The 25,895-nt window shown below is 52.5% G+C and overlaps 3 protein-coding genes and 1 non-coding gene across 8 annotated transcripts; 3 read left to right on the top strand and 1 right to left on the bottom strand.

The window, feature by feature from the left end:
* Window positions 1–1,225: 1,225 nt before the first annotated feature.
* Sema3b (semaphorin 3B) lies at window positions 1,226–13,104 on the top strand. 5 transcript variants are annotated; one of them, XM_015487156.2, is made up of 19 exons: window positions 1,237–1,336; window positions 5,389–5,465; window positions 5,735–5,921; window positions 6,711–6,868; window positions 7,026–7,088; window positions 7,482–7,601; window positions 7,681–7,774; window positions 8,261–8,380; window positions 9,191–9,336; window positions 9,420–9,531; window positions 9,652–9,721; window positions 9,813–9,957; window positions 10,305–10,524; window positions 10,782–10,873; window positions 10,952–10,993; window positions 11,242–11,399; window positions 11,534–11,589; window positions 11,677–11,816; window positions 12,274–13,104. In XM_015487156.2, exons 3-19 carry the CDS (start codon window positions 5,813–5,815, stop codon window positions 12,676–12,678), a joined length of 2,250 nt encoding a protein of 749 aa, XP_015342642.1. In that variant the 5' UTR covers window positions 1,237–1,336; window positions 5,389–5,465; window positions 5,735–5,812; the 3' UTR covers window positions 12,679–13,104. The 5 variants fall into 5 exon arrangements, with proteins under 5 accessions (XP_048650264.1, XP_048650265.1, XP_015342642.1 ...); XM_048794306.1 differs by lacking the exon at window positions 1,237–1,336 and adding an exon at window positions 4,134–4,294; XM_048794307.1 differs by lacking the exon at window positions 5,389–5,465 and having other exon boundaries at window positions 1,226–1,336.
* A 408-nt stretch (window positions 13,105–13,512) lies between these two features.
* Lsmem2 (leucine rich single-pass membrane protein 2) lies at window positions 13,513–20,579 on the top strand. Its single transcript, XM_015487155.2, has 4 exons — window positions 13,513–14,770; window positions 18,948–19,058; window positions 19,140–19,325; window positions 19,525–20,579. Exons 1-4 carry the CDS (start codon window positions 14,749–14,751, stop codon window positions 19,656–19,658), a joined length of 453 nt encoding a protein of 150 aa, XP_015342641.1. The 5' UTR covers window positions 13,513–14,748; the 3' UTR covers window positions 19,659–20,579.
* Trnav-cac lies at window positions 18,589–18,661 on the top strand. Its single transcript has one exon. It is a non-coding gene; the product is annotated as a tRNA-Val (tRNA).
* Window positions 20,194–25,809, bottom strand: Ifrd2 (interferon related developmental regulator 2). Its single transcript, XM_015487153.2, has 12 exons — window positions 25,512–25,809; window positions 23,020–23,139; window positions 22,848–22,932; window positions 22,618–22,742; window positions 22,376–22,533; window positions 22,162–22,212; window positions 21,899–22,077; window positions 21,704–21,809; window positions 21,235–21,372; window positions 21,018–21,146; window positions 20,844–20,939; window positions 20,194–20,709 (listed from the first exon to the last, which is right to left on the bottom strand). Exons 1-12 carry the CDS (start codon window positions 25,564–25,566, stop codon window positions 20,629–20,631), a joined length of 1,323 nt encoding a protein of 440 aa, XP_015342639.1. The 5' UTR covers window positions 25,567–25,809; the 3' UTR covers window positions 20,194–20,628.
* Window positions 25,810–25,895: the final 86 nt, after the last annotated feature.

The following is a 25,895-nucleotide window of genomic DNA, read 5'->3' as shown; positions in this document are numbered from 1 at the left end:
CTCTAAAGAAGATCCTAGGGATACCCTCTCTATAGGGATTTGCATCCTCCTAACCCTTTTGAACTCTCAGAGTAGAAGGCAGTCCCCAGGCACCCAGCATGCACCCATCAAACTCTCTGAGTCAGGGAATTGAGAGCAGGGTATTTTGGAGAAGACATATGGAGTGGCAGAATTACACCAGAGACACAGCATGGGAGTAGGGTGAAGAGGTCAGACTTCAAGCTGCAAGTAGAGGATGTGGGACTTTGTCCTATATTCAGCATGACTGAAGGACCTCTCTGAGAGTGATCCCAGTAGGAATGGGCTTGGACACTACTAGGGGTAGTCTGGGAACTTGTGAAGTAAGAAGTCAGAGGAGTGCCTAGGGGAGGGAAGGAGGCTGATCTTGGCACAGGGGTCAGAAAGTAGTTGTGCTGGGGTGGGAGTCACTAGAGTAGGGGAGTTGAAGAAAGGCTGAGCCTGAAAGAGGGAGAGAGGGCTGAAAGGCCAGATGGAAGAGATACCAATGAAGGGTTTCCCTCGAGGCCTTTGAAGGCCCCAATGGCCTGGTGTGCCCAGAGCTGAAGTGGCAACAGAGTAATCTTCAGTGCCTTCATTGTGCACCAGACCTGCCTGGCCCTGTGGTTGCAGCTGCAGGGGTATAAGAGTGATCTGAGAGATGCAGTCTTCAGCTAAAGGCACAGCTGGTGACAGAGTGTCAGGACCCACAATCCTGCCAAGAGAGTGATTCCTAGTCAGGTTCTCCCCCAACCCCCACTAGAGCATACAGAGCCCCCAGAGAGCATTCTTGGAGGCTTTTTTTTTTTTTTTCAGTGCTGTGAATTGATCCCAGGGTCTCCTATGTGCTCTGCCCAGCAAGCGCTCTACCACTGAGCTACATCCCCAGCCTCTGGGAGGCCCTCTTTAGTTGGCTTAGGGAATGTAGTATTTATGTTAATGTCTGCTAATGAGTATAGAGTGCCATCGAGTCCACTTTTGCAGTGTTCCTGGTACAGCCCCCTCCAGTCTTTGCAAGGTCTGGAGAAGGGAGAGGGAGGCCCTGCCCCCAGCCCCCTCTCTTCCCCACTCCACCCTGCTGGGCAATGAAGAAAACAGGAGTGAGAGAAGAGCTGTGATGTGGCTGGTAGTGGGGGGGGCTCCCCCATCCCAAAGGGGCTGACCTCAGCTTGGGAGGAATGTGCAGGAGGCGGAGGGAGGGCAGGGGCGGAGCCGATGGGGGGAGGGCCACAGCCAAAGGCCCAGGGTTCTTGGTAGCCCCTCTACCTCAGCTCTGACATGTCCCTCAGAAGGGAAGGGGAACCGGCAAAGAGGGGAGGAGTTGATCTTTCGAAAAAAGGTGGGCCGGGTTCTCTGGGGAGTGTGGAGACCAGGCTGGGGGTGGGTGGGGGAAATGCCTTGACCCTCCTCTCCCTGGAAATCTGCTGGGACAGATGTTAGAGTGTCAGGAAAATTAGGTGTCTGGGAACTTTCCATGGCAATTCCCTACTGCCTCCCTCACTGTGTGTAAGTGCTCAGGGCAGCATAACCTGGTGCCCACACGGCCAACAGGGAAAGGTTATGATGTGGCGCCTGGCTCCTTGATTGCTAAAACAGGTGTGAGTGGGCAGCGACAGATCCCATTCAGCCCTGGCTGGGCACTGGATGATTGGTGCAGCCTTCCTCAGATGGGTGTCCTACCTCAGCCACATCACCTGGAGTCCAGGCAGGACATAGAGGAGCAGGCCCAGCTGGTGATGTGTGGAGAGGCAGGTGCTGGTATTTGGCACAACAATCCAGTTATTTCTGGAAGAAAAAGCCATGACATGGGTAGGCTGTGCCAATGGATAGCCTCAGAGTAAGAACTCAGGCAGGTCTATGCCCATGGATGCCCCAGCAAAGGTAGAGGCCCAAGAACCTAGGGTGGCAAGGGTATAGGCAGAAGAGGAGACCTCAGCTGCCTCTCCCAGTTTGCTAATTCTGTTGAGACCCATGCTCAGGCTGCCTGATTCCAGAGTCCTTGGGGCTTCAGGAGCAACATTGTGACTCTAAAACAATGACTCTGCCCCTGTTGTACTGGTTTCATGGGGACTCCTACCCATGACCTGTCACACTGGGACCCAGCACTAAGGAGCAGAAAGGAGACCCTGTAAGGGCAAATATAATTTGAGCTCTTCCCTGGGACCTCTCTTCCTGTTCAAGGGGAAAAAAAAAAAAAAAAGGATCTGGAGAAGGAAGGGCAACATATGCTGCTCAGGTGGGCCAGAGATTAGTCCATTCTCTTTGGCTAGGAAGTCAGTCCTAAGTTGCTGGAAAGATTATGGGAGTCCTGGTTCCATTATTCAGTGTGAATGTAGTTGGGGGGGGGCAGGGTTGAAACAGAGACTGGGACTCTGGTCCTGGGGAACTGAAGGTAGTGAGGGCAGATAGGGGACACTGTGGGGGTGGTAGGGGCCTCAAAGGCACTTGCTGGTCTTGGCTGCTGGGGTGGAAAATTGTAAACAGCTGAAGAATTTTGTTTGCTTGCATGGGGCCAGGGGAGGCTATCCAGGTTTAAGGGGAGAAGCAGCTAGTCCAGGAATAGGACAAAGCTGTACTCTAGAAGCCCAAGAGCTCAGGCAGAGAAGCATTCTTCCAGTTGCAATCCTGAATTCCCTGATCCCCCCCACTGGCTCCCATTATTTACCTACCAGCTGGCCAGGTCAGTCCAGAAACACTGTTCTTGAGGCCCAGGAAGGAGGTGCATAGCCCTGCAATGGACTCCAGGGGACTTGGAGATGAGTCTTTCCATACCTCTGTCCTTTTCCAGGTGTATAGCATCAGGGAACAGGCAACAAAATTCTATACACTTGAAGTGCCCACATCAATGACCCCTGAGAAACTGCTGACCAGCCTTGGGGAGGTAGCAGGAGAATGCTTTGGGGCAGATTGAGGGGTCAAAGCCCATCTTCAAGCCCTGGTATGTTCACCCAGGTGGATCTGAGGGCTGTACTCTGCCATTGACAACATTCAGCCCCTCCACAGTACCTCTCACAGTGGAAATACAGCCAGCTTCAGAACAAGACCCCAGGCTCTTCCCAAATGAGGCACTGAAGGGCAGGAACCCCTTCCTATCTGTAAAATTCCCACAGGTAAACTAGGTGCAGTGGCACACGCCTGTAATCCCAGAGGCTTGGGAAGCTACAGCAGGAGGATTGCAAGTTCAAAGCCAGCCTCAGCATAAGTGAGGTGCTAAGCAACTCAGTGAGACCTTATCTCTAACTAGGGCTGGCGATGTGGTTCAGTGATCAAGTGCCCCTGAGTTCAATCCCTTGTACCCCCCCCCAAAAAAAAAAAAAAAAAACCAAAAACCAAAAATAAAAACAAAACTCCCTCAGGTACCTGGCTCTGGGCTTGATGGGCACAGTTCCTCCTACCTAGGAAGAGAGGCTGGAGTTAGGGAGCATTGATGTAGGACCCAGCACTGATGTAGGACCATTGGTCAAGATGGGGGTCTCAGTATGGGCCTACACCTCATAGTGCGAAAGTACTGGACCTCCAGTACTCCTGTGCTCCTCTCCAGCTCTAAACACACACACACACACACACATACACACACCCTTGCCTGGTTATCATTGCAGCCACTCTGGGCCAGCCATTTGAAGTATTAGGTGGTCCAATTGGTGAGGAAGTTCTGGGGCTGAGGTTTAAGAGACTTATCAGATCTCCAGTTGAGAACCCCTGACCTTTAGCCCTCCCAACCCAATAGGCTCCTGGGAGCTAAGGCAGCTGCTCAGTTTGCCATTATCCCTTCAAGTACCCCAGCTGTGGAGAACAGGTGAGGAAGTGGAGAACTGTCCCTGCCCCTGCCTGCTGCACAGAACTGCGTGAAGCTGGTGTGTGTGGGGAGTTCTCTGTTGCTTCTTCTTTTGCCTTGATTGGCCACCAGCCTTCTGGTGTCATCTGGGATACACTTTGCCTTAAGGCCCAACAGAGAAGGGGTCATCCCTACCCACCCTTCCCTGTGCCCATTCCATTCTGGCCTGCCGCTGCTGGTCCCGGCTGCCTGCCCAGTCACCCGATCCGATCCGCCCTGCAGTCCTGAAAACTTTACGGCTATGGGGCGGTGGCTGGCCTGGTGGGGGCGGGGGCTGCTCCTTAAAGGAGCCGTCAGAGGGTGCCCTGCAGCCCCTAGCCTTCTTCCCTTCCCCAGAGTGAGAAGAGACTAGGGTCTTTGCTGAGTTCTTGGTGGAGTATGGAAGGTAGCAGGTGTTGGCTTTGAAGACCTCTAGAACCGGAGAAGAGGCAGCGGCAAGTGTCAGCAGATGGAAGGAGGGAGGTGAGGGTCCTGGCTTGTGAAGGGTCCAGGAGCTGGGGAGTGGGGCAGGGGTGTGGTTGGAGGGGCCTGAGACCTGCCCCAGCACCTGCTTCCATTCCTGAATTTCACCCTGGGACCATGCCCCACCCCTAGGGGTCCTGTGCCCAGAACCTGCCCAGTTAGCTCCTGGGAAGTAAGGTGGGGGTAGCAACCAGAGCCTTGCCTCATCTGAGGAAGGTCTCTGGTTCAGTGGAGGGGCTCAAAGAGGGGGTAAACTTGAGGGGCTCAGGGGGAATGTGGAGGCTCTGAGAGGGAAGGGCAGCCCCATCGGGAGCCTGGGATTGAGGGTGAAAAGCTGATACCCTGTTCCCCATACCCCTTGGGTCCAAAGGCTGACCTCATAGAATCTGTGTGACTAATCCTTATACCCTTTGGGGTGCAGAGGGAGCAGCCAAGCCAAGCTGGGGTTGCTGGGTCTGGCATGGGGCAGTCCCTAGTTGAAGCTGAGGTGCTTGCTTGCCCATTGCAGAGACCCAGGCTCTGGCTCTCCTGGGCAGCACATCTTGCTCTGAGGAATGGGTTTCACTGGTATCTCAGAGTTGAAGGGAGTAATTGATGCTGCACTTGTATTTGCTCACTTGCGTGCCCACTGAGACACACATATAATTGTGTGTGTGTGTATATATACTTGCACATGCACAAATATGACACGTGCATATAAAACGTGCACACATCACACACATACACATTGCATAGACGTGCATACAGTGATACACAGATAGGCATACACACATTTGCACACTCGACCCATAATACATGAGTGATACAACATACTGTATTTGTGCACACATGCACACACACACTATACACATGTGCACATTCACAAAGGTACCCTTGGAACACATTCACATTCACAGGCACACACAATCTTGGCTCTAGCCCCCAAATACCTCTGTTTTCTCTATGGTCTGTGAGTACACATCCACCTCCAGAGGCCTGAATCCCTCTTGTCACTTTCAGTCTCTTAATCGGCTTGTTTTGCTCATTGTACTTGGCACCCTCTGAAACGACCACAGGATCTGACTCCTTGTTGGCATTCTGCCTCTAACACACAGGGGCCTTGTTGGTGTCTCCCAGTATCCTGGTCCCAGGCTGGCATGAAGTGGTGCACAGTGTTTGTGAATTAATGTCTGTGAGTGTGTATACAGGAGGGGAGGTTACTGAGGAGGGTGACGTGGTGGGGCGGGTGCCTGCCAGTGCAGGGTGACCCTGAGGGTGTGCCCAGCGTGGGTGTGTCTGTGATTGTGGCCAGGCAGGGCACCCTAGGAAGGGAGGGCTCAGCTCAGAAGCGGAATGCGACCCCCCAGCCTCTTTCCCCAGGGGCTGTAATATGATCCCTGGGGACTCCCCCCAGCCTCCAGCCCTAACTGCTTGCTGTGCTGCCGACTCCTTCTCTTCCAGATCCTGGGGCAGAGTCCAGGGCAGCTCAAGGCTCCTCCACACACGCCTGCTGAACCCTGAGTGCCCTGAGCTGCCAGCATGGGGCGGACAGAGGCCGCCGCCATGATCCCTGGCCTGGCCCTGCTCTGGGCAGCGGGGCTGGGGGGTGCCGCCCCCAGCCCCCCACGTCTTCGGCTCTCCTTTCAAGGTAGGTGCACCTGGCAGGTAGCAGGGCCCAGCTTGGGGGTAGGCAGAAAAGGGGCCCAGTGTGTATAGTGGGTCTCTGTGTTGACTGTTGCCCCATGGGTGTGCCTATCACCAGACCCGGGGTCATTCTCAGGCCATCTTCATTTAACCCTGTCCTGGCCTCAGTTCCCCAACCTCTCTGCCCACATTCTCTTCATGCTTTCCCAGGACGACCCCTCTTGTCCCCATAGCAACAGACCTTGTATCTGTCTCATCCCCTACCCCAAGCAGGCCATATTTCTTCTGAAGAGAAATAGGGAAGTCAAGGTTTGGGGCCACTAGAGCCCCATTCTCACCCCCCCCTACACGGAGGTGTGGTTACTAGGCAATGGCATCAGGTAGGCAGTTCTGCTGAGCTCGGGTTGGTGATGTGATGATGACAGGGAAGGAATCTTCAGCCTGACTTTTTGGGTTTGGGGTTCTGGCTGTCCCTACATGCCTGGCCTCCCCCAGGACCCTGGCGTCCACAAGCCTGACCTCCCAGTGCGCTCACCCATGTGTCTGAACATGCTTTTCTCAACCTGTTTTCCTCTTCCTGGGGGCTGCGCCACCTACCCTGTAGCTCCACACATGCACCTGGGTGGGCTTGTCTTCACGAGTGTAATTTCACACATATGTAAGCGCACAGGTGTGTGGGCTAGGTCACACGTATAACCTTAGTCCATAGAGAAACAACCACGCAGGGCTTGGGGAGGCTTTTGGGGAGGTATGGCATGAGAGTCCTCAGTGGTGTTCCCCCCACCCCCCGCAGAACTCCAGTCTTGGCATGGTCTCCGGACCTTCAGGCTGGAGCGGACCTGCTGCTATGAAGCCTTGCTGGTAGATGAGGAGCGAGGACGCCTGTTTGTGGGTGCCGAAAACCATGTGGCCTCCCTCAGCCTGGACAACATCAGCAAGAGGGCCAAGAAGGTGCCAGGGACCCTAACCCCAGCACTGCCCAGGGCAAGAGCCCTAGGACCCTCTTCCACACTGCCTACAGAAAAGGGATGGGATCCCTAATTACAGAGACCGCCAGGATAGAGACTATCTCTGACCTGTGTTCTCCATGCCCCCCTCCTCCTTATAGCTGGCCTGGCCGGCCCCTGTGGAATGGCGAGAGGAGTGCAACTGGGCAGGAAAGGACATTGGTGTGAGTGTTGCTGGCTATCTGGGGTGGGAGTGGGGAGAGCTGGCCCCTCACCCCAGAGATAGGGCAGTGCTAAGACAGAGGCCTGCCTGTTCTGACTGGGGTGAGGGCAGGGAGGTCAAAGTGGCTGAGGTCTGGAGGTGGTGAGTCAGGGTGGAGGCTCATGTGATTCTTCTTGGGGGCCTCTGAATCATGGGGGGCTGTGCAGGTCTATACTTCTCCATGTAACCACCATGTCAGGGGTGAGCTGGGCTGCGCTGGTTTCAAGGACACTCTGTCTCTGTTGCCCCTTGCCTGAACTAATACAGAAGAAAGAAAGGGGTGAGGATCCCTCTGGTGAACTGGGATCCCTTAAGACCACCTCCCTCACTGCCTCTCACCCTGCCTGCCCACTAGACTGAGTGCATGAACTTCGTGAAGTTGCTGCACGTCTATAACCATACCCACTTGCTGGCATGTGGCACAGGGGCCTTCCACCCAACCTGTGCATTTGTGGAGGTGGGCCACCAGCAGCAGGTAAGATCAGATCCGGGCACTGGGGGAGGTTGAGAGTGGGAAGAAAGGTTTAGCAGTAATAACTCCCGCTGCTTCTCAGGAGCCTGTGCTCCGGCTGGACTTGAGAAGGCTTGAGGATGGCAAGGGGAAGAGTCCATATGACCCCAAGCATCGAGCTGCCTCCGTGCTGGTGGGTGAGTCCAAAGGTTGGGACCCCAACAGAACTTCTACAACCCCTCAGAAACTCTAGGACCTGCTGGGCACCTATAATCCCAGTGACAAGGGGAGGCTGAAACAGTTCAAGGCCAGCCTTGGCAACTTAGCAAGCCCCTAAGCATCTTAGTGAGACCCTGTCTCAAAAAAAAAAAAAATACACACACACACACACACACACACACTATACACACTGCGCCCCTTTTCTGCCTACCCTGATTGTCCCAATCTACTTTTCACCTCATGACCCAATTATGAGGCTTAATGGTCAAGTGCTCCTGGGCTAAATCCCCAGAACCAAAAAAAAAAAAAAAAAAAAAAATTCTAGAACCTCACAGGTTCCAATGCCTCCTGAGAATCCCAGGAATTCTCCCATAGCCTCCTGGAGTGACAGCCCCTACAGCTCCTCAGAACCTCCTATCCCCAAAGCCTTCATCTTGGCTGAGCAGCTCTTGCCCTATCTGCAGGGGAGGAGTTGTATTCAGGGGTGGCAGCAGATCTCATGGGCCGGGACTTTACCATCTTTCGCAGCCTGGGCCAGCGTCCGAGTCTCCGAACAGAGCCACATGATTCCCGCTGGCTCAACGGTGAGAGGCTGGTGGGGCTAGTGGGCAGGGGCTGCCTTCCTGTCTCAGGGCAGGTCCCAACCAAGGATAAAATAAGTGAGCAACGGGCACGGTGAAGTCTCAACAAGTATCTACCATAATCAAGTCCCATGCCAGATACTGGTGACAGGGGACAAATAAGATAGGTGTGGCCCAGACTTTCTTTTGAGTTCACAGATCTCAGAACAAATACATGATAAATTCCAGCAGCAATGAGGTAGATGAGAAAATGGAGAAGAAGGGAAAAGGATACCGGGTTGGGGAAAGGAAGCCACCTTGTCGAGGGAAGGTATAAATTAATTCTCAAAGTGCAAGAAAGCCAGCCAAGAGAATTGAGAGAAGAGCATTCCAGGTAGAGAGAGCAACTAGTGCAAAGGCCCTGAGGCAGAAACAAGAAACAGGCTGGTGGCCGTAGCAATGATAAAGGATAGAAACTGTCAGGGGATGGAATAGTTTATTTTAAGAGCATGGGATGCAGCAGGAGTGGGGAGCATCTGATCTGGTCCTGAGAAAGATTCAGTAGCCAAGATGAAACCAGATTCCCAATCTCCTCTTCCTCCTTTCCTGCGTGCCTGGGGAACTCTGAGGGGCTCCATTTGAGGTCCCAGGGATTTATTCTCTGCCGGCTGGCTCAGGCAGCCACGGACTCTGCTGCCCCCTTGTGGCTGTTCCTTGCATCGCAGATCCTGGAAGCTGGGTGGTCAGAAGCTACTGTCGGTGTAGCTGCTGGCTGAGCAGAGGGGGCAGGTAGTGAGTTGGCGAGCCCAACATTATGCCTCCCATTGCGGCTAGAACCCAAGTTTATCAAGGTCTTCTGGATCCCGGAGAGTGAGAACCCTGACGATGACAAAATCTACTTCTTCTTCCGTGAGTCGGCCGTGGAGGCAGCACCTGCAGTGGGACGCCTGACTGTGTCTCGAGTTGGTCAGATCTGCCGGGTGAGGAATCCCTGGGCCACTCCCTGGGCAACCTTGACCTCGCCCCTTTGCCCCACTCTTATACCTTGAGATTCTCCTGGCAGAACGATGTGGGTGGCCAGCGCAGCTTGGTCAACAAGTGGACAACGTTCCTGAAGGCGCGGCTGGTGTGCTCAGTGCCTGGGGTTGAGGGTGACACCCACTTTGACCAGCTTCGTAAGTGCTTTGAGTGGGAGATATGATGGGGGAAAAGCTCAGGGGTGCAGATTCCGGGAGCCTAAATGGGCCAGAGAGGCTGGCTGTGCACCCTTCTCCAAGTAGACCCTTTCTATACAGAGGACGTGTTCTTGCTGTCTTCACGGGACCGCAGGACTCCACTGCTCTATGCTGTCTTCTCCAGTTCCAGGTGAGGGATAAGAGGTAGGGGACACCCTCTTCTCTTTCAGGCCTGCTGGGCTCACTGGGGCCCCTCACTCTTCTCTTGTCATTGTCTGCAGTGGCATCTTCCAGGGCTCTGCCGTGTGTGTGTATAGCATGAACGATGTTCGCAGGGCCTTCCTGGGACCTTTTGCACATAAGGAGGGGCCCACACACCAGTGGGTGTCCTATCAGGGTCGTGTCCCTTACCCACGGCCTGGCATGGTATGTAGTTAGGGTATTCCTGCCATAACCCACTTCAAAGCCTCAAGGGTACTCAAGGGTACAGAAGTTGTCCTGGGGTCTTCTTGGTGAATGTGGTTTCTTCCTTTTGTTATGGGTGGGAAAAGGTCATTATTATCAGACACGGATCTTCAGAGGAATGCCACATCTCCCCTTTCAGACTCAGCTCAATCTAGCCTTCCCAGGGTAAGGCTCAAATCCCCAGGGCAGTGCTCTTCCATTTGGAAGTGCCCTTCTCTCTTCCATATTCCCAGAGTTCTGGAATGGAGGGCTGCCCACCAAACACCCACGCCTATAACCCTGTTATGCCTTCTTTCCTCCCTCCCCAGTGCCCCAGCAAGACCTTTGGCACCTTCAGCTCTACCAAGGACTTCCCTGATGATGTCATCCAGTTTGCTCGGAACCACCCTCTCATGTACAACTCGGTGCTGCCCATGGGGGGGCGCCCTCTCTTCCTACAAGTGGGTGCTGGGTACACCTTCACCCAAATCGCTGCAGATCGTGTAGCAGCTGCTGATGGACACTATGACGTCCTCTTCATTGGCACAGGTCAGGTCCTGCCACAGTGACTGACCCACAGGACTTCATACAGGCTCCTTGGCCTGGTAGTGGAAGCTTTTCATGTTCATCTCCACCTCTTTGCCTGGCCTGTGGCTCCACTTTCTGGATGCTACCCTGATTGTCCCAATCTACTTTTCACCTCATGACCCAATTATGCTGATGGTGGGACCTCTAAGGCAGAAGACCCCAGTCCTGGTTATCAGGGAAAACTAGTAGCCACCTCCACCCCCTTCTCATTCCTGCAGATGTGGGCACAGTGCTGAAGGTGATCTCAGTCCCCAAGGGTAGCCAGCCTAGCTCTGAGGGGCTGCTCCTGGAGGAACTGCATGTATTTGAGGTGAGGCACTGACCCCAATCGCCCAGCCCCTTTACCCACCCGCTAAGCCTTAATCCTGGTGCCCCTCCTCCCTCTCAGGATTCTGTTGCTGTCACCAGCATGCAAATCTCCTCCAAGAGGGTGAGTGACCAAAAGGATGGGTGGGACATGGGACATCCTAAGCTTATGCCCCAAGGCCCAGCCATTTTGCCCCTTTTGGTAGTTTCTCAGCTGGTGTTTGAGTATAGGCTGTGCCTTTGCTAGACTATATGACCTAAGTGAACCTCAGTGTTCCTATCTGTCAAGTGGGGGACGGGATCTCTGACCGATGGGAGGCAGATGCGGGACCGGCCGACCTTGGTCAGCCCGGAGCCTCTCATACCCTTTAGCACCAGCTGTACATAGCTTCGCGGAGCGCAGTGGCCCAGATCTCCTTGCACCGCTGCGCTGCCCACGGCCGCGCCTGTGCTGAATGCTGTTTGGCGCGTGATCCTTACTGCGCATGGGACGGGGCCACCTGCACACGCTTCCAGCCTAGTGCCAAGAGGTGAGCAAGATCGGGGTCGGGTCCGGGTCCGTGTCCAGGTCGGGATCCAGCCGCAGGGAGGGAAAAACAAAGGGTCTTTGGCTGACCCTGGCTGGAAAAAGAAGGGCTCATGGAGGTTCCAATGTTCCCCTCAGACGGTTCCGGCGGCAAGACATAAGGAATGGCGACCCCAGCATGTTATGCTCGGGGGGTGAGTGTTCCATCTGCCCCAACAACCCTCTGAAAATGCTCAACCCCACCCTACCCTCCCTGAGTTTAACATTCTCCTGGTTTCCAGATTCGTCTCGTCCCGCGCTGTTGGAGCGGAAGGTCTTTGGCGTCGAGGGCGGCAGCGCCTTTCTAGAGTGTGAGCCTCGCTCGCTGCAGGCTCACCTGGAGTGGACCTTCCAGCGTGCAGGGGAGGCATCCCATACCCAGGTGAGCCTCGCTCCTCTATTCGCAAGGTGGCCCCTTTCCCGCCTTCTACATCCCTAAGGAGAGGTCCCGCTCTGCCCAAGGAGGCCCTTAGCCTATATTCCACATATAGGTAAGCTCCAAGCTAATGAGGCCCCTCCCAACTACACCTCTTACCCACGCGGTCATGTTTGGTCTCTTACCTGCACTTTGTATCCCGGTAAAGCCCCACGGTATCCTGACCCACCCAGCTATCCTCTGGAGAAGGGCCCGCCCTCGATCCGCCCATTTAGGTCCCTGGCCCGCCCCCATATTCAGGTGAACCCCACCCCGTTCAGAACTTAATCTGAAGACCCCCTCACCCAACCTTCAAACGTGCAGCTGAAGGTGCTCCTTTTCCGCTTCTCCTGGGTTCCCAATGACCTTTTGTTTCAGTTCCTGGCCCAAAAGCTGCAGCCTCACGCTGCCCCTCTCCCAACAGGTGCTAGTGGAGGAGCGCGCTGAGCGCACCGCGCGGGGGCTGCTGCTGCGCAGCGTGCGGCGCCAAGACTCAGGCGTGTACCTATGTGTAGCAGTGGAGCAGGGTTTTTCACAGCCACTGCGTCGCCTGATGCTACATGTGCTGAGTGCTGCGCAGGCTGAAAGGCTGGCGCGGGTCGAAGAGGCTTCGCCTCTTGCGCCGCTGGGTCCTAAACTCTGGTACCGGGACTTTCTACAGCTGGTGGAGCCAGGTGGCGGTGGAGGCGCGAACTCCCTGCGCATGTGCCGCCCGCAGCCAGTGCCGCGACCGCCGGCCCTGGAGTCACGCAGGAAGGGCCGCAACAGGCGGACTCATGCCTCTGAGCCTCGTGCTGAGAGGGGCCCGCGTAGCGCAGCACACTGGTGACTGGGCCGTCCCCACGCCAGGGACCAGGCAGGAGATGACAGCGGGAAGAGGGGCAGACAGACCCCAGGAAGACAGATGGGTTGGGACCGGGAGCACAGAGGTACCCGGGCCGATGGAGACAGCAACCGACAGGCCCTGGTTGAAGGGCAGCCGCTCCGGCTTATTTATTAACAGGATAACCCTTGAATGTAGCCCCGGAAGGGCGGCCAGGCCTGGTGCGGGATCTAGCCCAGAGGGAAGGTACCGAGAAGCAGGGCTCCAGATCAAGGAGCACAATCAGGGAGGTGTTCTGGGTGCCCACCTTGGCAGAGGGATTCCCCTCCCTTGGGCAGTGAGCAGAAAGCTGTGAATAGGCTGGGCTGTTGGGAGCGGGGCGAGGCAGGACGACTGTACTAAAGTAATGCAATAAACACATTATCAACCAAAGCTGGAATAGCCCCAGAGATGACCACTAGTTGTAGATCTTACTCTGTGTTATTGGGCATCTTTCTCGCAGCATAAAGGTCTGAGTTTCTTCTGTCCAAGATTGTCCAGGTGAGGATTAATAATGTTGTTGAAGTGACTGAGCAAGTTCTGTAGGGCCTTTGGGGACACACATACATCGTATATTCTGCATAATATAATCTGTGAGCTAAGTGCTCTGAAGAAAAAACAACTGGTGCCGGGTTGGGTCAGGTGGCACATGTCTGTAACGCCTGAGGCTCCGGAGGCTGAGGCAGGAGGATAGAGCATTAAAGCCAGCCTCAGTAAAAGGGAGGAACTAAACAACTCAGTGAGACCTTGTCTCTAAATAAAATACAAAAAATAGGGCTGGGGATGCGTCTCAGTAGTTGAATGCCCCTGAGTTTAATCCCTGATCCCCGCTCCCCACCCCACAACCTCTCCAAAAAAAAAAAAAGAAAGAAAAAAGAAAAAAGAAAAGAAAATACAACTGGGTGATGGGAAAAGGAATGTGAGCAGAAGGCCTCACTAAAAGGGTGACATTTGAGATGAAAGTCAGGAAGAAAACAGCAACAGGAATATTTTGGGGCAGAGCATTACAGGAGGAAACAGCCAGTGCAAAGTCCTGAGGGAGAACAAGATTACCAAATTTGAGGAGCAGCATGGAGGCCAGTTTGATACTATGTAATGATGAATTGAGGATGTTTTGGGTGGTAGAACCCATAGTCTTCCCTCAGTTGGATAGGAGGGGCCCAGGGATCCTCTCATAGAGGGAGGGCTGGAAGTCACCCTTCCACTTCAAGGGTAAGCAGCACTATGGATCTTCACATGATCCATGTGGGCCCTGTTGAGAGGACAGGGAGAACCAAAACTGTGCTCCAGAGTAAGTGCTTCGGATACATGATTGTATGTATGTTCTTGATGACTGCCAGAGAGGAATCATTGTTCTTCTCTGGCAGTCATCAAGAAAACAGAGGACAGAGAAAGTTGATCCTTTACATAAGGTTGTAAGAGTAGTAGTGGAAGTTCTCATCTCCAATCCAGTTCTGTCCACTGGCTACCATACGTGTTATGTGTGCACCTTTATGGCACTGGGTTTCAGTTGTCCAACATCCACAATCTCTAGTGCTAGCATGTCACACAGTGGTGGGTGTTTGTCTCACGTTTGCAGGAAGGTGATGGCCAGGCTGTGGGTAAAGATCTACAGAGGTGAGGCCTGAATAGAGTTGCACAGTGTCTCCTTTTATGTCATGGCTGCCATGTGGGGCATTGCTACAGACTGAGCCTGTGTTGGCTATTCTGGATGAAGGCCCCAAGGTCTGTGTACATATAGAAGTGATACAGTTCCCTGAGAAGGCTGCTGGACCTATGTACTAGTGGAAGCACACTCTTGGCTGAGCTCTATCATCAGGTAGATAGTCTAGGCTGACCCATGTGGGTCACTCCACCCCTTCTGATGGCTAAGAGCTGCCCCCTCTAAATATAGCCCAGCTGGCTGAGCTCAGGCCTATTTTAAGCCTAGATTGGAAAGTGGCCAGGCCTTCCCCAGGCTCCCAGAGAAGCCGCTGCTGCTGCTTTGTCCAGCCCTGCTACTGGGCACCCTCATTGGCCCCCTGACTACCACTTGCCATGCCTGAGGGGACTCAAGAAGGTAGGAGAGGGTGATCATGAGGGAGGGCAAGGCCCCAGTCCTGTTACCCTGTGAACCATGGAGAGACTCACCCTCTGTCCCACTGACCTCATTGTTTGACTAGTCATCAATTTTCATGTCCCAGCTCTAGTAAAAGGACCTATCCCATGCATGGATGAAGAGCCTTCCTTGCTTAGAACCCTTTCCCACATTAGGCCCTATCTCAGTTTTCCCTGCATGGAAGGATTGGGGAAAGCTACCCACTAGGAGTGGGGTCAACTACAGGCCACTCTTAGTGGGTGTGGGTATCCGGACAGCTGCCTGGCCAGTGCAGCTATTCTTTCAGGGAGAAAACTGGGACTGGGGGGTAGGCCCATTTGGGCACTGCCTAGGGACGGAGCAGTAGATAGGCCTATGGCTTCCCCTAATTTAGGACTAAATATTCCCCAACTGACTAAGGGTTGAGGTCCCTCAGTCTGGACAGACTGACTCAGCTGTTCCAGAGCTTGGTGGCCATTCATCTAACTGCTTTACTAATAAAAGAAGTCCTGAGGCTCAGAGGAGCCATAGCAATAGGAATCTAGGAAGCTGCATTTGAAGGCTGGCCATGTCACAGGACTATGGTTCTAGGCGATAGCCCACAATCCAGCTTGGTCAAGGTGACTGGCTCTCTCATCACATTTCCAACATTTTATACTACAGGGGAGTGGCTTGAACTCAGGTAAGAGGAAATGTTCATCTTTGGGGGGAGGGCAGATCTTAACAATAACATTTACTGTGTTTTTTTTTGTTTTGTTTTGTTTTTGGTAACAAACAGAATCCGTGTTCAATTTAAATTAGGGAAAAGCACACTAAGTATAAAGAGGGTACTTGACCTTCAAACTATCACCCAGACTTGAGGTCTGGAAGCATCTGTTTTTGTTTGTCTTGCTTTTGAACATGTTAAGGGATAGCTTCAAGCAAATATGAAAGTTGAGTTATTGACCTGAGAGTGATAGACCCAGAGAGTCCAAAGCCACCATTATCTCTAACAGGAAGAATCCTTCTAAAGCCCCCCTTCCCTGATCCAACTTTTAGGTGGGTATCTGGAGCAATTATGGGGCCAAGATTTTAAAAAATCAAGTCAAAGAACACCAGAAGAAAATATGATTATCTGGACATGGTTGCAACTTCAGAGGCTGAGGCAGGAGGATTACAAGTTTGAGGCCAACCTGGGCATCTTAGTGAGACTGTCTCAAAATTGAGTTGGAGATGTAGCTTAGTGGTAAAGTGCCCCTGGGTTCCATCCCCAGTACCAATAAGTAAATAAATAAATAATAGGGCTGGGGATTTTGCTCAGTGGTAGAGCGTACATGGGTTCAGTCCCATATATATATACTATATATACTTTACATATTTAGAAATCATAAAATACTTTGATGGCCCAGCACAAGGGCATACACCTGTAATCTCAGTGACTCAGGAGGCTAAGACAGGAGGACTGCAAGTTCAAGGTCAGCCTGGGCAACTTAGACCCTGTCTAAAAGTAAAATATAAAAAGGACTGGGAGTGTAATTCAGCAGTAGAGTACCCCTGGGTTCAATATCCAGTACCACAATACAACAAACAAAAACTTTGATGGTACATGGGAGGCTGAGACAGGAGGATCACTAGAGTCCAGGAGTATGAGGAGCAGCAAGAAAACCCTTCAAACAAATTAAAAAAGACAACTTCTCAAGGCTGAGGTTGTAGCTTAGTGATATAGCACTTGCCTAGCGTACATTAAGGATATGGGTTTGATCTTCATACCCATAAAAGAAATAGTAAATAAAGGTAATTGCTTATCTCTCATATTACAAATACTATTCAACTGTGTGCATATAAACTTTTTTCCCCCTAGTGGGGATGCCTAATATTGGAGATGTTGAGGCTGCAGACACACCTTCTGGAGGAAATTTGATGATAGCTGAGAAACAAAATACCTACTAGAAATGGTAGCCCATGCCTGTAATACCAGATTTCTCTGGAGGCTGAGGCAGGAAGATGGCAAGTTTGAGGCCCACCTGGGTGACACAGTGAAACCTTCCCCCCACTCCCAACCAAAAAAAAAAAAAAAGGCTGGGCATGGTGGCACATGCCTATAATCTCAGAGGCTTGGGAGGCTGAGGCAGCAGGACTGAAAGTTGAAAGTCAGTCTCAGCAATTTAGTAAGGCCCCGAGTTAACTTGGCAAGACCCCATCTCAAAATAAAAAATAAAAAGGACTGGGGATGCACCCCTTGGTTCAATCAAAAAAAAAAAGGGCTAGGGTTGTAGCTCAGTGGTTGAGCACTTGGCTCACATGCATGAGGCACTGGGTTGGACCCTCAGCACCACATAAAAAATAAATAAATAAAAAAAGATATTGTGGAGAATGACTTTATGACTTTTACCAGAAAGTGGCTAGATCTGGAGATTATTATGCTAAGCCAAATAAGCCAATCTCCAAAACCAAAAGGTTGAATGTTCTCTCTGATATGTGGATGCTAACACGCAACACGCGGGGAGGGGAAGAATAGAAGTTCGGTGGATTAGACAAAGGAGAATGAAGGGAAGGGAGGGGAGACAGCAAATAGGAAAGACAGTGGAATGAATCTGACTTAACTTTCCTATGTACATATACGAATACACCACAGTGAATCTCCACATCAAGTACAACCACAAGACTGGGATCCTAATTAGAATACAATATACTCTGTTTGCATAAACATGTCAAAATGGATTCTACTGTCATGTGTAACTAAAAAAGTAAAAATAAAAGTTTAAAAAAATGTTAAAGGAAAAAAAAAGATATTGTGGGCTGGGGAAGTGGCTCAAGCGGTAGCGCGCTCACCTGGCGTGCGTGGGGCGCTGGGTTCAATCCTCAACACCACATAAAAATAAAAAATAAAGATGTTGTGTCCCCTGAAAACTATAAAATAAATAGTAAACAAATTTTCTCTCTTTAAAAAAAAGATACTGTGTCCGTCTACAATTAAAAAATAAATAAATAAAACAAAATGGGGTGGGGGCAAGTACTCAGTGCTAAAGCACTTGCCTAGCAGTGTGAGACCGTGGGTTCAATACCCAGTACTGGAAAATAATAGCAAAACCAAACCAAAAAAGCCTTTCCTTCTTGGATCCAAATTTTCTCTTCTGGGAATTGTCATTAAAGACTACCAAGAAGGGATGGGGTTGTGGCTCAGTGACACAGCGTTTGCCTAGCATGTGCAAGGCACTGGATTCAATCCTCAGCTCCACATAAAAATAAATAAAATAAAGGTTAAAAAAAAAAAAAAGACTACCAAGAAATTGGGGGAAATTTTCATACTCAATGATGGATGTCTGGGGGCTGTTAACTTCCAAAGGATTCCAGAAATAACCTAAATGTCCAGGCAGTCTCATGCCTGCAGAGACATGAGAAAGTGTTTTAATAGAAGAGTCTCAGTGATGTTGAGTGAAAACAGCAGGTTTTGCAGAACAGCAGAATCACACTCAGTTTGTTAAAGAACACAGAAGCAAGGCTGGGAAGAAAAGGTTCCACAATGTGTTCGGACAGGGACTCCCTGAGACTGGCTTTGAACTTGCAGTCACTTGCCTCAATCTCCTGAGTTTCAGGGATTACAAACCTGTACCATCACATTCAGTTTCCATGAGGTCTTGAATGGTCTTGAATGGGGCTGTTTGCTGCCCAGAAGGCACAGAGCACCAGGTCTGGACAGATGACTAATTCACAGGTCTACAGGTCTTTGATAAACAGAAGAGGACTGAACTGTGTGTACTGTGGACTTAGTCCTGCAAGGCTGAATAACTATTTGCTAGAAATGAGCAGGCAGGGGGCTGGGGAATATAGCTTAGTTGGTAAAGTGCTTGCCTCACATGCAAAAGGCTCTGGGTTCAATCCCCAGTACCATCAAAAAACAAACAAACAAACAAACAAACAAATGAGCAGGCAGGTAAGTAGCTGAAAGTCCCTCCAGGTGCTTGGAATGATACATGGTAGCAAGTTGAGTGTACCTGCTACTGTACAAGTAAGTAGCTGAGGTTATTCTGGATCTGAACCAAGGTCATTCCTGAAGTTGTAGGGGATTTGGAGCAAATTCCCATTGTCTCCATCCTTCACAAGTCCCTGCTTCTTGAGGGCTATCTGGGAGAAGGGAAGAAGTGACCTGTCTGGCTGAATCAGACTCACTTCCCTGCAGACACTGTGGCATCAATGCACAGCCAGAGGAGCAGGGGGCCACTGGACCCCAACCATGTGCAGGAGGTGCATCTGCACAGAGTGGAGTCCATCAGTGACCTGCACAGTGGAGGTAGGTAGGGGCGGGGGTGAGAGATGGATGTACTGGGGGAGGAGAGGAAATTGCCCTCCTAATATCTCATCCTCCCCATAGGATCCATTCGTCCCTATTTGGCTGAAGAGGCACGGCAGTGGGATGAGCTGCTAGGTGTCTTGCCGCCATCACTGTGTACCCAGGCTGGCTGCAGCCCAGTGTGTGGCCGTGGGGGATTCCTATTACTGCTGGCACTGCTGGTGCTCACCTGCCTGGCACTTGCAATCTTGGCTGTCTACCTGAGTGGTAGGGATGGTCAGAGCTGGTGGGAACTGAGGGCAAGGCAGTAGGCATTGGGTGGCTCTTTGGAAAGAGCAACTGCAAATGCTGCAGCAATGAAGGGTGGTCAGGGGCCAATGGGAACTCCCTGATGCTGGGCTGATTGGGGGAGGTCTGGGGGAGCAACGTGGTCTGACAGGTTCCACAAATGCCTGTACATTTCCAGTGTTGCAGAGTGAATCCCTGCGGGTCCTAGCACACACACTTCGAACACAGGAGGAGACTCTGCTCAAACTCCGCTTAGCCAGTCTCAGCCAGCTGAGGAGGCTGAACTCCAGTGAAGCCCGAACACCCAGCTGAGATAACCACTTGAACTCATGGTCTGGGGTTCTATGTGGGGGAATAAAGCAGCCATGGGCAGGCCTCTCCTCTCCTAGTGCTGGTCTACACTACTTCCTTGGTGAAATTTTTGTATAAGAGCCTGATGTGACTCTACAGCTGCCTGCCTCCCTCTCCTGACCTCTTCAGGCTAGGCCTAGATAAAGCTAAGCCTTTCGATGCCAAGGACCTGCTTTGGGTGGCTCAAGGTCAGGACAGGGCACCAGCCTCCTGGCTTCTCCTGTGGCCTGTCAGCACCCTCTGGCTACCCCTAGATAGAAGGTTCAGAAGTCTAGAAATAGCTGCCCCCATTGTAGTGTTGCCAGGCCTCCCAGTGGGGGTCCGGCCTCAGTTCTCAAGGACAGGCTGGGTTCTGAGTTGAGGTAAGGGAGACCCACTTGAGGAGAGACTGCCATGGAGGGCAAAAGTGAGATGGGGGAGAGCCAGCTGGCCCAAATTTGGGATGGTGGATGGGGAGGGAGAGGGGGCCGAAATACCTAAGAGTCAAGGCCACAAGAAGCTGAGAATTCTGTTTAATTATCTCTTATATAATCTTTAAAAATCTGCACAAATCCATTCCAGGTTGCTTTGCTTCCACACCTACTATGATGGCATTTGTCCAGATGCCAGTCCCCCAAAGAGAGTGTGTTACCCCAGGGGAACAAGGCCTAAAAAAAGGAAAGGGAGGGATAGCTTCCCTACTGACTACCCTGGGAGAGGCACACATTTGGCCTCACCTGAGAAAGGGCAGGAAGAGGCCATAGGGTTGAGTGCAGGGACAAAGGCCAGGGTCCCAAAAGTCCTGACCCTTCACCCATCCACCCTATATCTGTTTTTGGTTTTGCCATTAAAAAAATAAAGTGACAATCACTGGCAGAGACCAGTTCTTGCACTCTCTTCTGTTAAAAATATGGGCAACAATGAGGGTAGTCTTCTCTTCAGCTGGTCCGCCTCACAGGATGTCTGCCCGCTTGTCCCTTACACGGCTGCGAGCCTTGGTCCGGGCTTTGAAGGCGGCAGCATTGTACAGGTGCTGGGGTAGGGGCAAAGAGAGTGACATGGTGAGCCAGGAAGGGAAAAGCCCAGGCTCCTCTGGCAGCCCTTGCTGAGCTCCAGGCCCCCAGGAAACGGGAAGAGAGGGAAAGTACAGCTGCCTAGGGCACAAACCTTCTCAAAGCGTGAAATTTTGCAGGCCTTCAGGGCAGTGGCATCCAGCACCAGCACCGGGCCCAGGCCAAAGATGTCACGAAGAAGCTCATTGTTCTGAGGACAAAGAAGGCAATAAACTCAGGACAGTCCAAAGTAGCCAAGCTGGGCAGCCCTCCCTGAGTAGCCTCCCACCTGAAGGTGGTGGTGCATGCCGGAACCCAGCACATCCTTGAAGGCAGCATAGATCCGGTGCCGAGCCCAGCTGTCCACATAGAGCACTTCAAGTCCAAAGCGGATCGTCTCTTCCTCACATTCACTGCCCTGCAGGGTAGAGGGGCCCATACAACTGGGCTTGGCTGCTATGCCTGGGGATGCACTCGTGCTAGAACACACTCGTTCTCACACGCACCTCAACAAAGTTCAGCACAGCACGGAAAGTAGAGCGTTGGCGCCGGCGGTCAGCCTTAGCACGGTACTTGTTGCTGTCAGTGGCCAGAGTGCGCAGGGTACCACAGAGTGCCTCCATGTCCTCATAAATGAAGTCCTCCTGTGGGGGGGCGATGAAGATTGGGGTTGTGAGCTCCATTGCCCCCCCCCCCTCCGTTGGCTCTTAATGTAAGCTGCCTGAAGCCTTTCTTTCACTGAGAATCCTCCTCTTCTGTCTGACCTCCCTCAACCCCTCCTTGGCCTCTGCCTATACAGAATACCACTGTTCAGAGTCCCCATCACAGCTCCTAGCATGTGAGTCAATGTTGAGGCCATCATTCCCTGCATAATGACCCCAGGCTGCTCTGTTATCTGTGGCATGTTCTGCATCCAGTCTGGGATGGGCAATAGCACAAGCAGGTACCCCCCACAACCCCCATTGTCCCTCATACCTCAAGGTCCCGGGCAAGCTCAAAGAGTAGTGCGATGGTTTCACCAGCAGCAATCCGCAGGTTCACACTTTCACTGGACAAGAGCTGGGGCAGCCGGGGCAGCTGCCTAGGGAAGAGGCATGCTAAGCTACATGTGGGCATTGTTGGGGGCCCCATCATGATCTCCTCCCACTCCCAGTGGACAGCTGCCCCTACCTGTTGAGGATGTGGCTAATATGGGTGCTGGGGCAGATGGTGAGCAGCAATGCCCAGGCCTGCAGGGCAGCACAAAGCAGCCCATGAAGACTGGCGGGGACCACAGGAGTTGTGGAACCACCTGTGCCACAGGACCGGCTGAAAACACCTTCCAAGCAGGCAAGGCAAGAGACCAGGTCCTAGGAGCACAGGGAGGCAGGGGATGGACTCAGGGACAGACCTATGGGTTTAGGTGGTACCACTTGTGTCCAAAGGCCACTTACCTGGACATCAGCAGCAGCCACATAGCAACCCAAGCCGAGAGCAGAAGCACACTGTTGGAAGGGGGACAGAGCCAGACCTGGTTAGGGAGTGAACCCAGCTTCCCAGCCGTGGGGCTCAACTCCCTTAGAGTAGGGGAGCCTGAACAGGTGAAATCTATCACTCTACTTAGGGATAAGGTGAAGGAAAGGTTCTTTGGCGCTTGGGAATACTCACGTGGAGCCGGGCAGCAGGGCTAGCTGTGCTGTCACTAAGCACAGAGATCAGCAGGGGCTGCAGGCTGTGGAACAGCTCCTCACCCTTGGGTCCAGGGCCCAGCTGCACACACAGCAGGCCTAGGACAGCAGCAGCCAGGGCCTGTTCCTCACCCTTCCCTGTGGGATCCTTTCAGTTAGCCCAAGGCAGCAAGGATCACCTCCTGCCTAGTTAAGGTTCCCCATGCATCCTAAGGGCCTAACCTTTCTTGAGGCACTTTTCCAGGGCATCGGTCAGTGTAAGGCTGCGCTCTAGCAAGAAGTCAGGAAGTAGGCGGGAGGCCAGGGCCAGGCGCAGGCTCTCTAGAGCTCCTTGCCGGGTCTTGGCACTGGGGAAATAGAGAAGGGGGGTCATGGGGGCCAGCCTCCTTTGTCATATTTGGCATGGGCTGAGCAGGGCCCCACTGTAGGAGTTGGCTGGCAGCCAGGAATACCTCTTGTCTGTGAGGCAGTCCACATATTCCTTCAGCTTTTCCTCAAGGTCTTCCTGTTGGCCCTGCTCATCCACGGCATCCCCCCCTGCAAGGCCAGTGGGTCAGCACCACTTCTTGCCCTCGCCCAGTGGAGCCTGAGCCAAGCCCCGACCAAACTGCCACCTGCTCTCACCCAGACTGTCCTCTGCTGTGGTGCTGAGAAGGCTGGGACAGTCACTGGTGGTGCTGCGGGCCTCACTGGCTGCCTCATCCTCACTGGAACCTGAGTCAGCTTGGGCACTGCTCCGGGCACCTGATGAGAATAAAAACAGGATATGTTTGTGGGGTTCAGTGGTGTACACCTGTAATCCCAACTACTCAGGAGGCTGAGGCAGGAGAATTGCAAGTTTGAGGGCAGCCTTGGCAAACAGCAAGACTCTGTCTCAAACAAACAAACAAAAAAAGTGGCTTGCTTCCATTAATGAGGGTTGGGCATATCTCACTCAACCTCATAACTAAACAAGACAGAATGCTGCCCCCCCTCAAAGATGAGGGGGCCAAAACTGAGTTGGGCAGTACACGAACTGAAACAGCAGACTTGAGCCAAGAAGCAAGAAAAAGGGAAGGAGGNCATCCCCAGCCCTCAAAGCCTGTTTTAAGGAAGAGACTGGAAGCCAAACTAGAGGTAGAAGGGAGGGGCTGTATGGGTCCAACTAGGCCTGTGGCCCAGCTTGGATTATGCCCTAAAGTGGGCAATACAAAGGTCAGGGTCTTAGATTATAGTTAGGCAGACCTGGGGTTCAAACTCCAGCTCACTTCTTTTTTTCCCCCCAAGCTAGGGAGCAAACCCAGGGCCTTGGACTTGCTAGGCAAGTGTCCTATCACTGGACTACACCCTTGGTCCCCAGCTCTACTTTTTAAAAAAATATTTTTAGTTGTTAATGGGCCTTTATTTGTATGTGGTGCTAAGAATTGAACCCAGTGCCTCATGCATGCTAGGCAAGCACTTTACCACTGAGCCACAGTCCCAGCCAACTTTTTCTCTGTTTTTTAACACATTCATTTTGTTTATTTATTGTTATGAGTTGTTGAGAATCAAACCCAGTGCATTACACTTGCCAGGCAAGTGCTCTACCACTGAGCCACAACCCAAGCCCCCAGCTCTACATCTTTTCTTTTTAGTATTTATTTTTTAGTTGTAGTTGGACTCAATACCTTTATTTTATTTATTTTTATGTGGTGCCGAGGATCGAACCCAGGGCCTTGAACATACTAGGCGGCAGTCTACTGCTAAGCCACAAACCCCAGCACCTCCAGCTCTATATCTTAACAGAGTTGTAATGGGTCAGTTGCCCTGGCTTTGAAGCCTCCATTTCTCTATCTGCAAAACAGAGAAGCAAATGCATTTAAGGTGGAGCAGCTGAAGACAAGTGGTTTGTTATAGTTCTGCTGCAGGCCAACAAATTCATCAAGCCACCTATGAGTTCTGAGGGCAAAAGCCCAGCTTCTACTGAATGTGCTGGGTATCCCATGCTTCAAGTATATTGTCTTCTGAGCTTCCTTTGGTCCATCCAGGACCTTCAGCTATGGTGGATTTTAGATAAACACAGTCCTCCTGACCCTGGTAGAGAAGAAACTGGCCCCTAAAAAAGGAGAACACAGGGAAATCTCTAGCGAGAGCCTTCCTGATATATGTTCTGTCCAAGGCTACGTGCTACTTTGGTAAGAGTGGCTACTGTGGCAAAGCCCTGGACAGGTTCTGAGGACAAGGCTGGCCCTACATCTCAGAAACTACTTATACTCCTTGCCTGTAGGAAAAAGTCCAGCAGGCACACTGCCCCTGCTAACTTCTTCTCTACCTAGCTGCAAAAGCAGCCCAGCCTTCTCTCATTTGCTCCACTGTGTTATGATCCCCACAGCTGCCAAATCTCTGTACAATCTGCTCTCTTTCCATGGTTATCTCTTCTCATCTTCTCAGAATTCACCCAGAGGATCTCTTTGCATGTGATTTCCTAAGTTCCTCAGTCTGGGGCTGACACCACTCAGTGAAAAAGTTTCAGCACCAGTCCCTTTGAACTGTCACTACCCTATTTAGTGTTCCACACCCAAGCCCCATTAGGCGGTAGTCAGACACTCTATCGCATCAGAACAAACATATGTGTTTACTTCAACAGGACAGGTTCTTGGTTGATAAGCAATAACTAAGACTGCCTCAGGCTCTAGGGTATTCATCCAGTCCCCTGACAGGAATCACCCGGATTCTGTAGTTTCCCACTCGCACCTCACCTCTTTCAGTTTTGGGAGCAAGTTAGGCGTCTGCCAGCTTCCCTGTCCAGACCACCAAAGGACACGGATTTGGCAAGGAGGCTAGCTTCGCTCTCTGTTCAGTAGGTTTATCCACCCCAGCAGGCAAATGGGGTGGAGGGGCAGTGGGAAAATCAATGTCCAAAGGTACTGGCTGAGTCACCACTGGGAACGCGGGATCCCGACAGGCAGCTGGCAGCGCGCTCAAGTTGGGCGCACACGTGGCCGATGCCTGCTGGGACACGTGCGGGCCTCGGCACAGTTCAGGGAGGCTAGGCTAATTAAGAGGTGTTCCCAGCCCCAGGACCCTCGGGGACACGACGGGGACCCACGCGGGGCCTCTGCTCGCTGCTGAACAGCTGCCTGGAGCCCCCCACTCACCTCCACGGCGCTGGCCGCCCTTGCGGGGCGCGTTGCCCTTACGGGCACGGGGCATGCTGGGAACTGGGTATGGGGGGCGCGGGGTCAGGGACCAGGCGGGCGGGCGCTCCAAACCAGCGAGATGCTGGCCGGTGCGCTGTGCTGAGACTTGGACAGACGACGGGAGCCACACGCCGCGCGCGCCACCATCTTCGCGAGGCGCCCCGCCCTGCCAAACGGGTAGCTGGGAAGGCGAGTTCCCGGCCACCTGGTTCAGACCCACATCCACGGCCCCGGAACTACTATTCCCAGGGGGCTGCGCGCACAGGTTAGGGCCTGCTGTCTAGAAGCAGAGCACCACGGTAGTCGCAGTTAACTCCTGGATCCACAAGCCGTGCCCGCCCT

This window comes from Marmota marmota, unplaced genomic scaffold (assembly GCF_001458135.2).
Source record: "Marmota marmota marmota unplaced genomic scaffold, marMar, whole genome shotgun sequence".
NCBI classification, from domain to species: domain Eukaryota; kingdom Metazoa; phylum Chordata; class Mammalia; order Rodentia; family Sciuridae; genus Marmota; species Marmota marmota.
This window is presented reverse-complemented; position numbering and strand designations above follow the sequence as displayed.

Excerpts from the sequence above, each read along its gene's own strand:
- Sema3b (XM_048794307.1), top strand. The coding sequence starts at position 5,813 with ATGGGGCGGACAGAGGCCGCCGCCATGATCCCTGGCCTGGCCCTGCTC. Across the intron at positions 7,089-7,481 it reads GGGCAGGAAAGGACATTGGT|ACTGAGTGCATGAACTTCGT; the intron begins GTGAGTGTTGCT and ends CCTGCCCACTAG. Across the intron at positions 10,874-10,951 it reads AGGAACTGCATGTATTTGAG|GATTCTGTTGCTGTCACCAG; the intron begins GTGAGGCACTGA and ends CCTCCCTCTCAG.
- Lsmem2 (XM_015487155.2), top strand. The coding sequence starts at position 14,749 with ATGCCTGAGGGGACTCAAGAAG. Across the intron at positions 14,771-18,947 it reads GCCTGAGGGGACTCAAGAAG|ACACTGTGGCATCAATGCAC; the intron begins GTAGGAGAGGGT and ends ACTTCCCTGCAG. Across the intron at positions 19,059-19,139 it reads CAGTGACCTGCACAGTGGAG|GATCCATTCGTCCCTATTTG; the intron begins GTAGGTAGGGGC and ends TCCTCCCCATAG.
- Ifrd2 (XM_015487153.2), bottom strand. The coding sequence starts at position 25,566 with ATGCCCCGTGCCCGTAAGGGCAACGCGCCCCGCAAGGGCGGCCAGCGC. Across the intron at positions 22,078-22,161 it reads TGGCTGCTGCTGATGTCCAG|GACCTGGTCTCTTGCCTTGC; the intron begins GTAAGTGGCCTT and ends CTGTGCTCCTAG. Across the intron at positions 21,147-21,234 it reads CTGTGCTGAACTTTGTTGAG|GGCAGTGAATGTGAGGAAGA; the intron begins GTGCGTGTGAGA and ends TCTACCCTGCAG.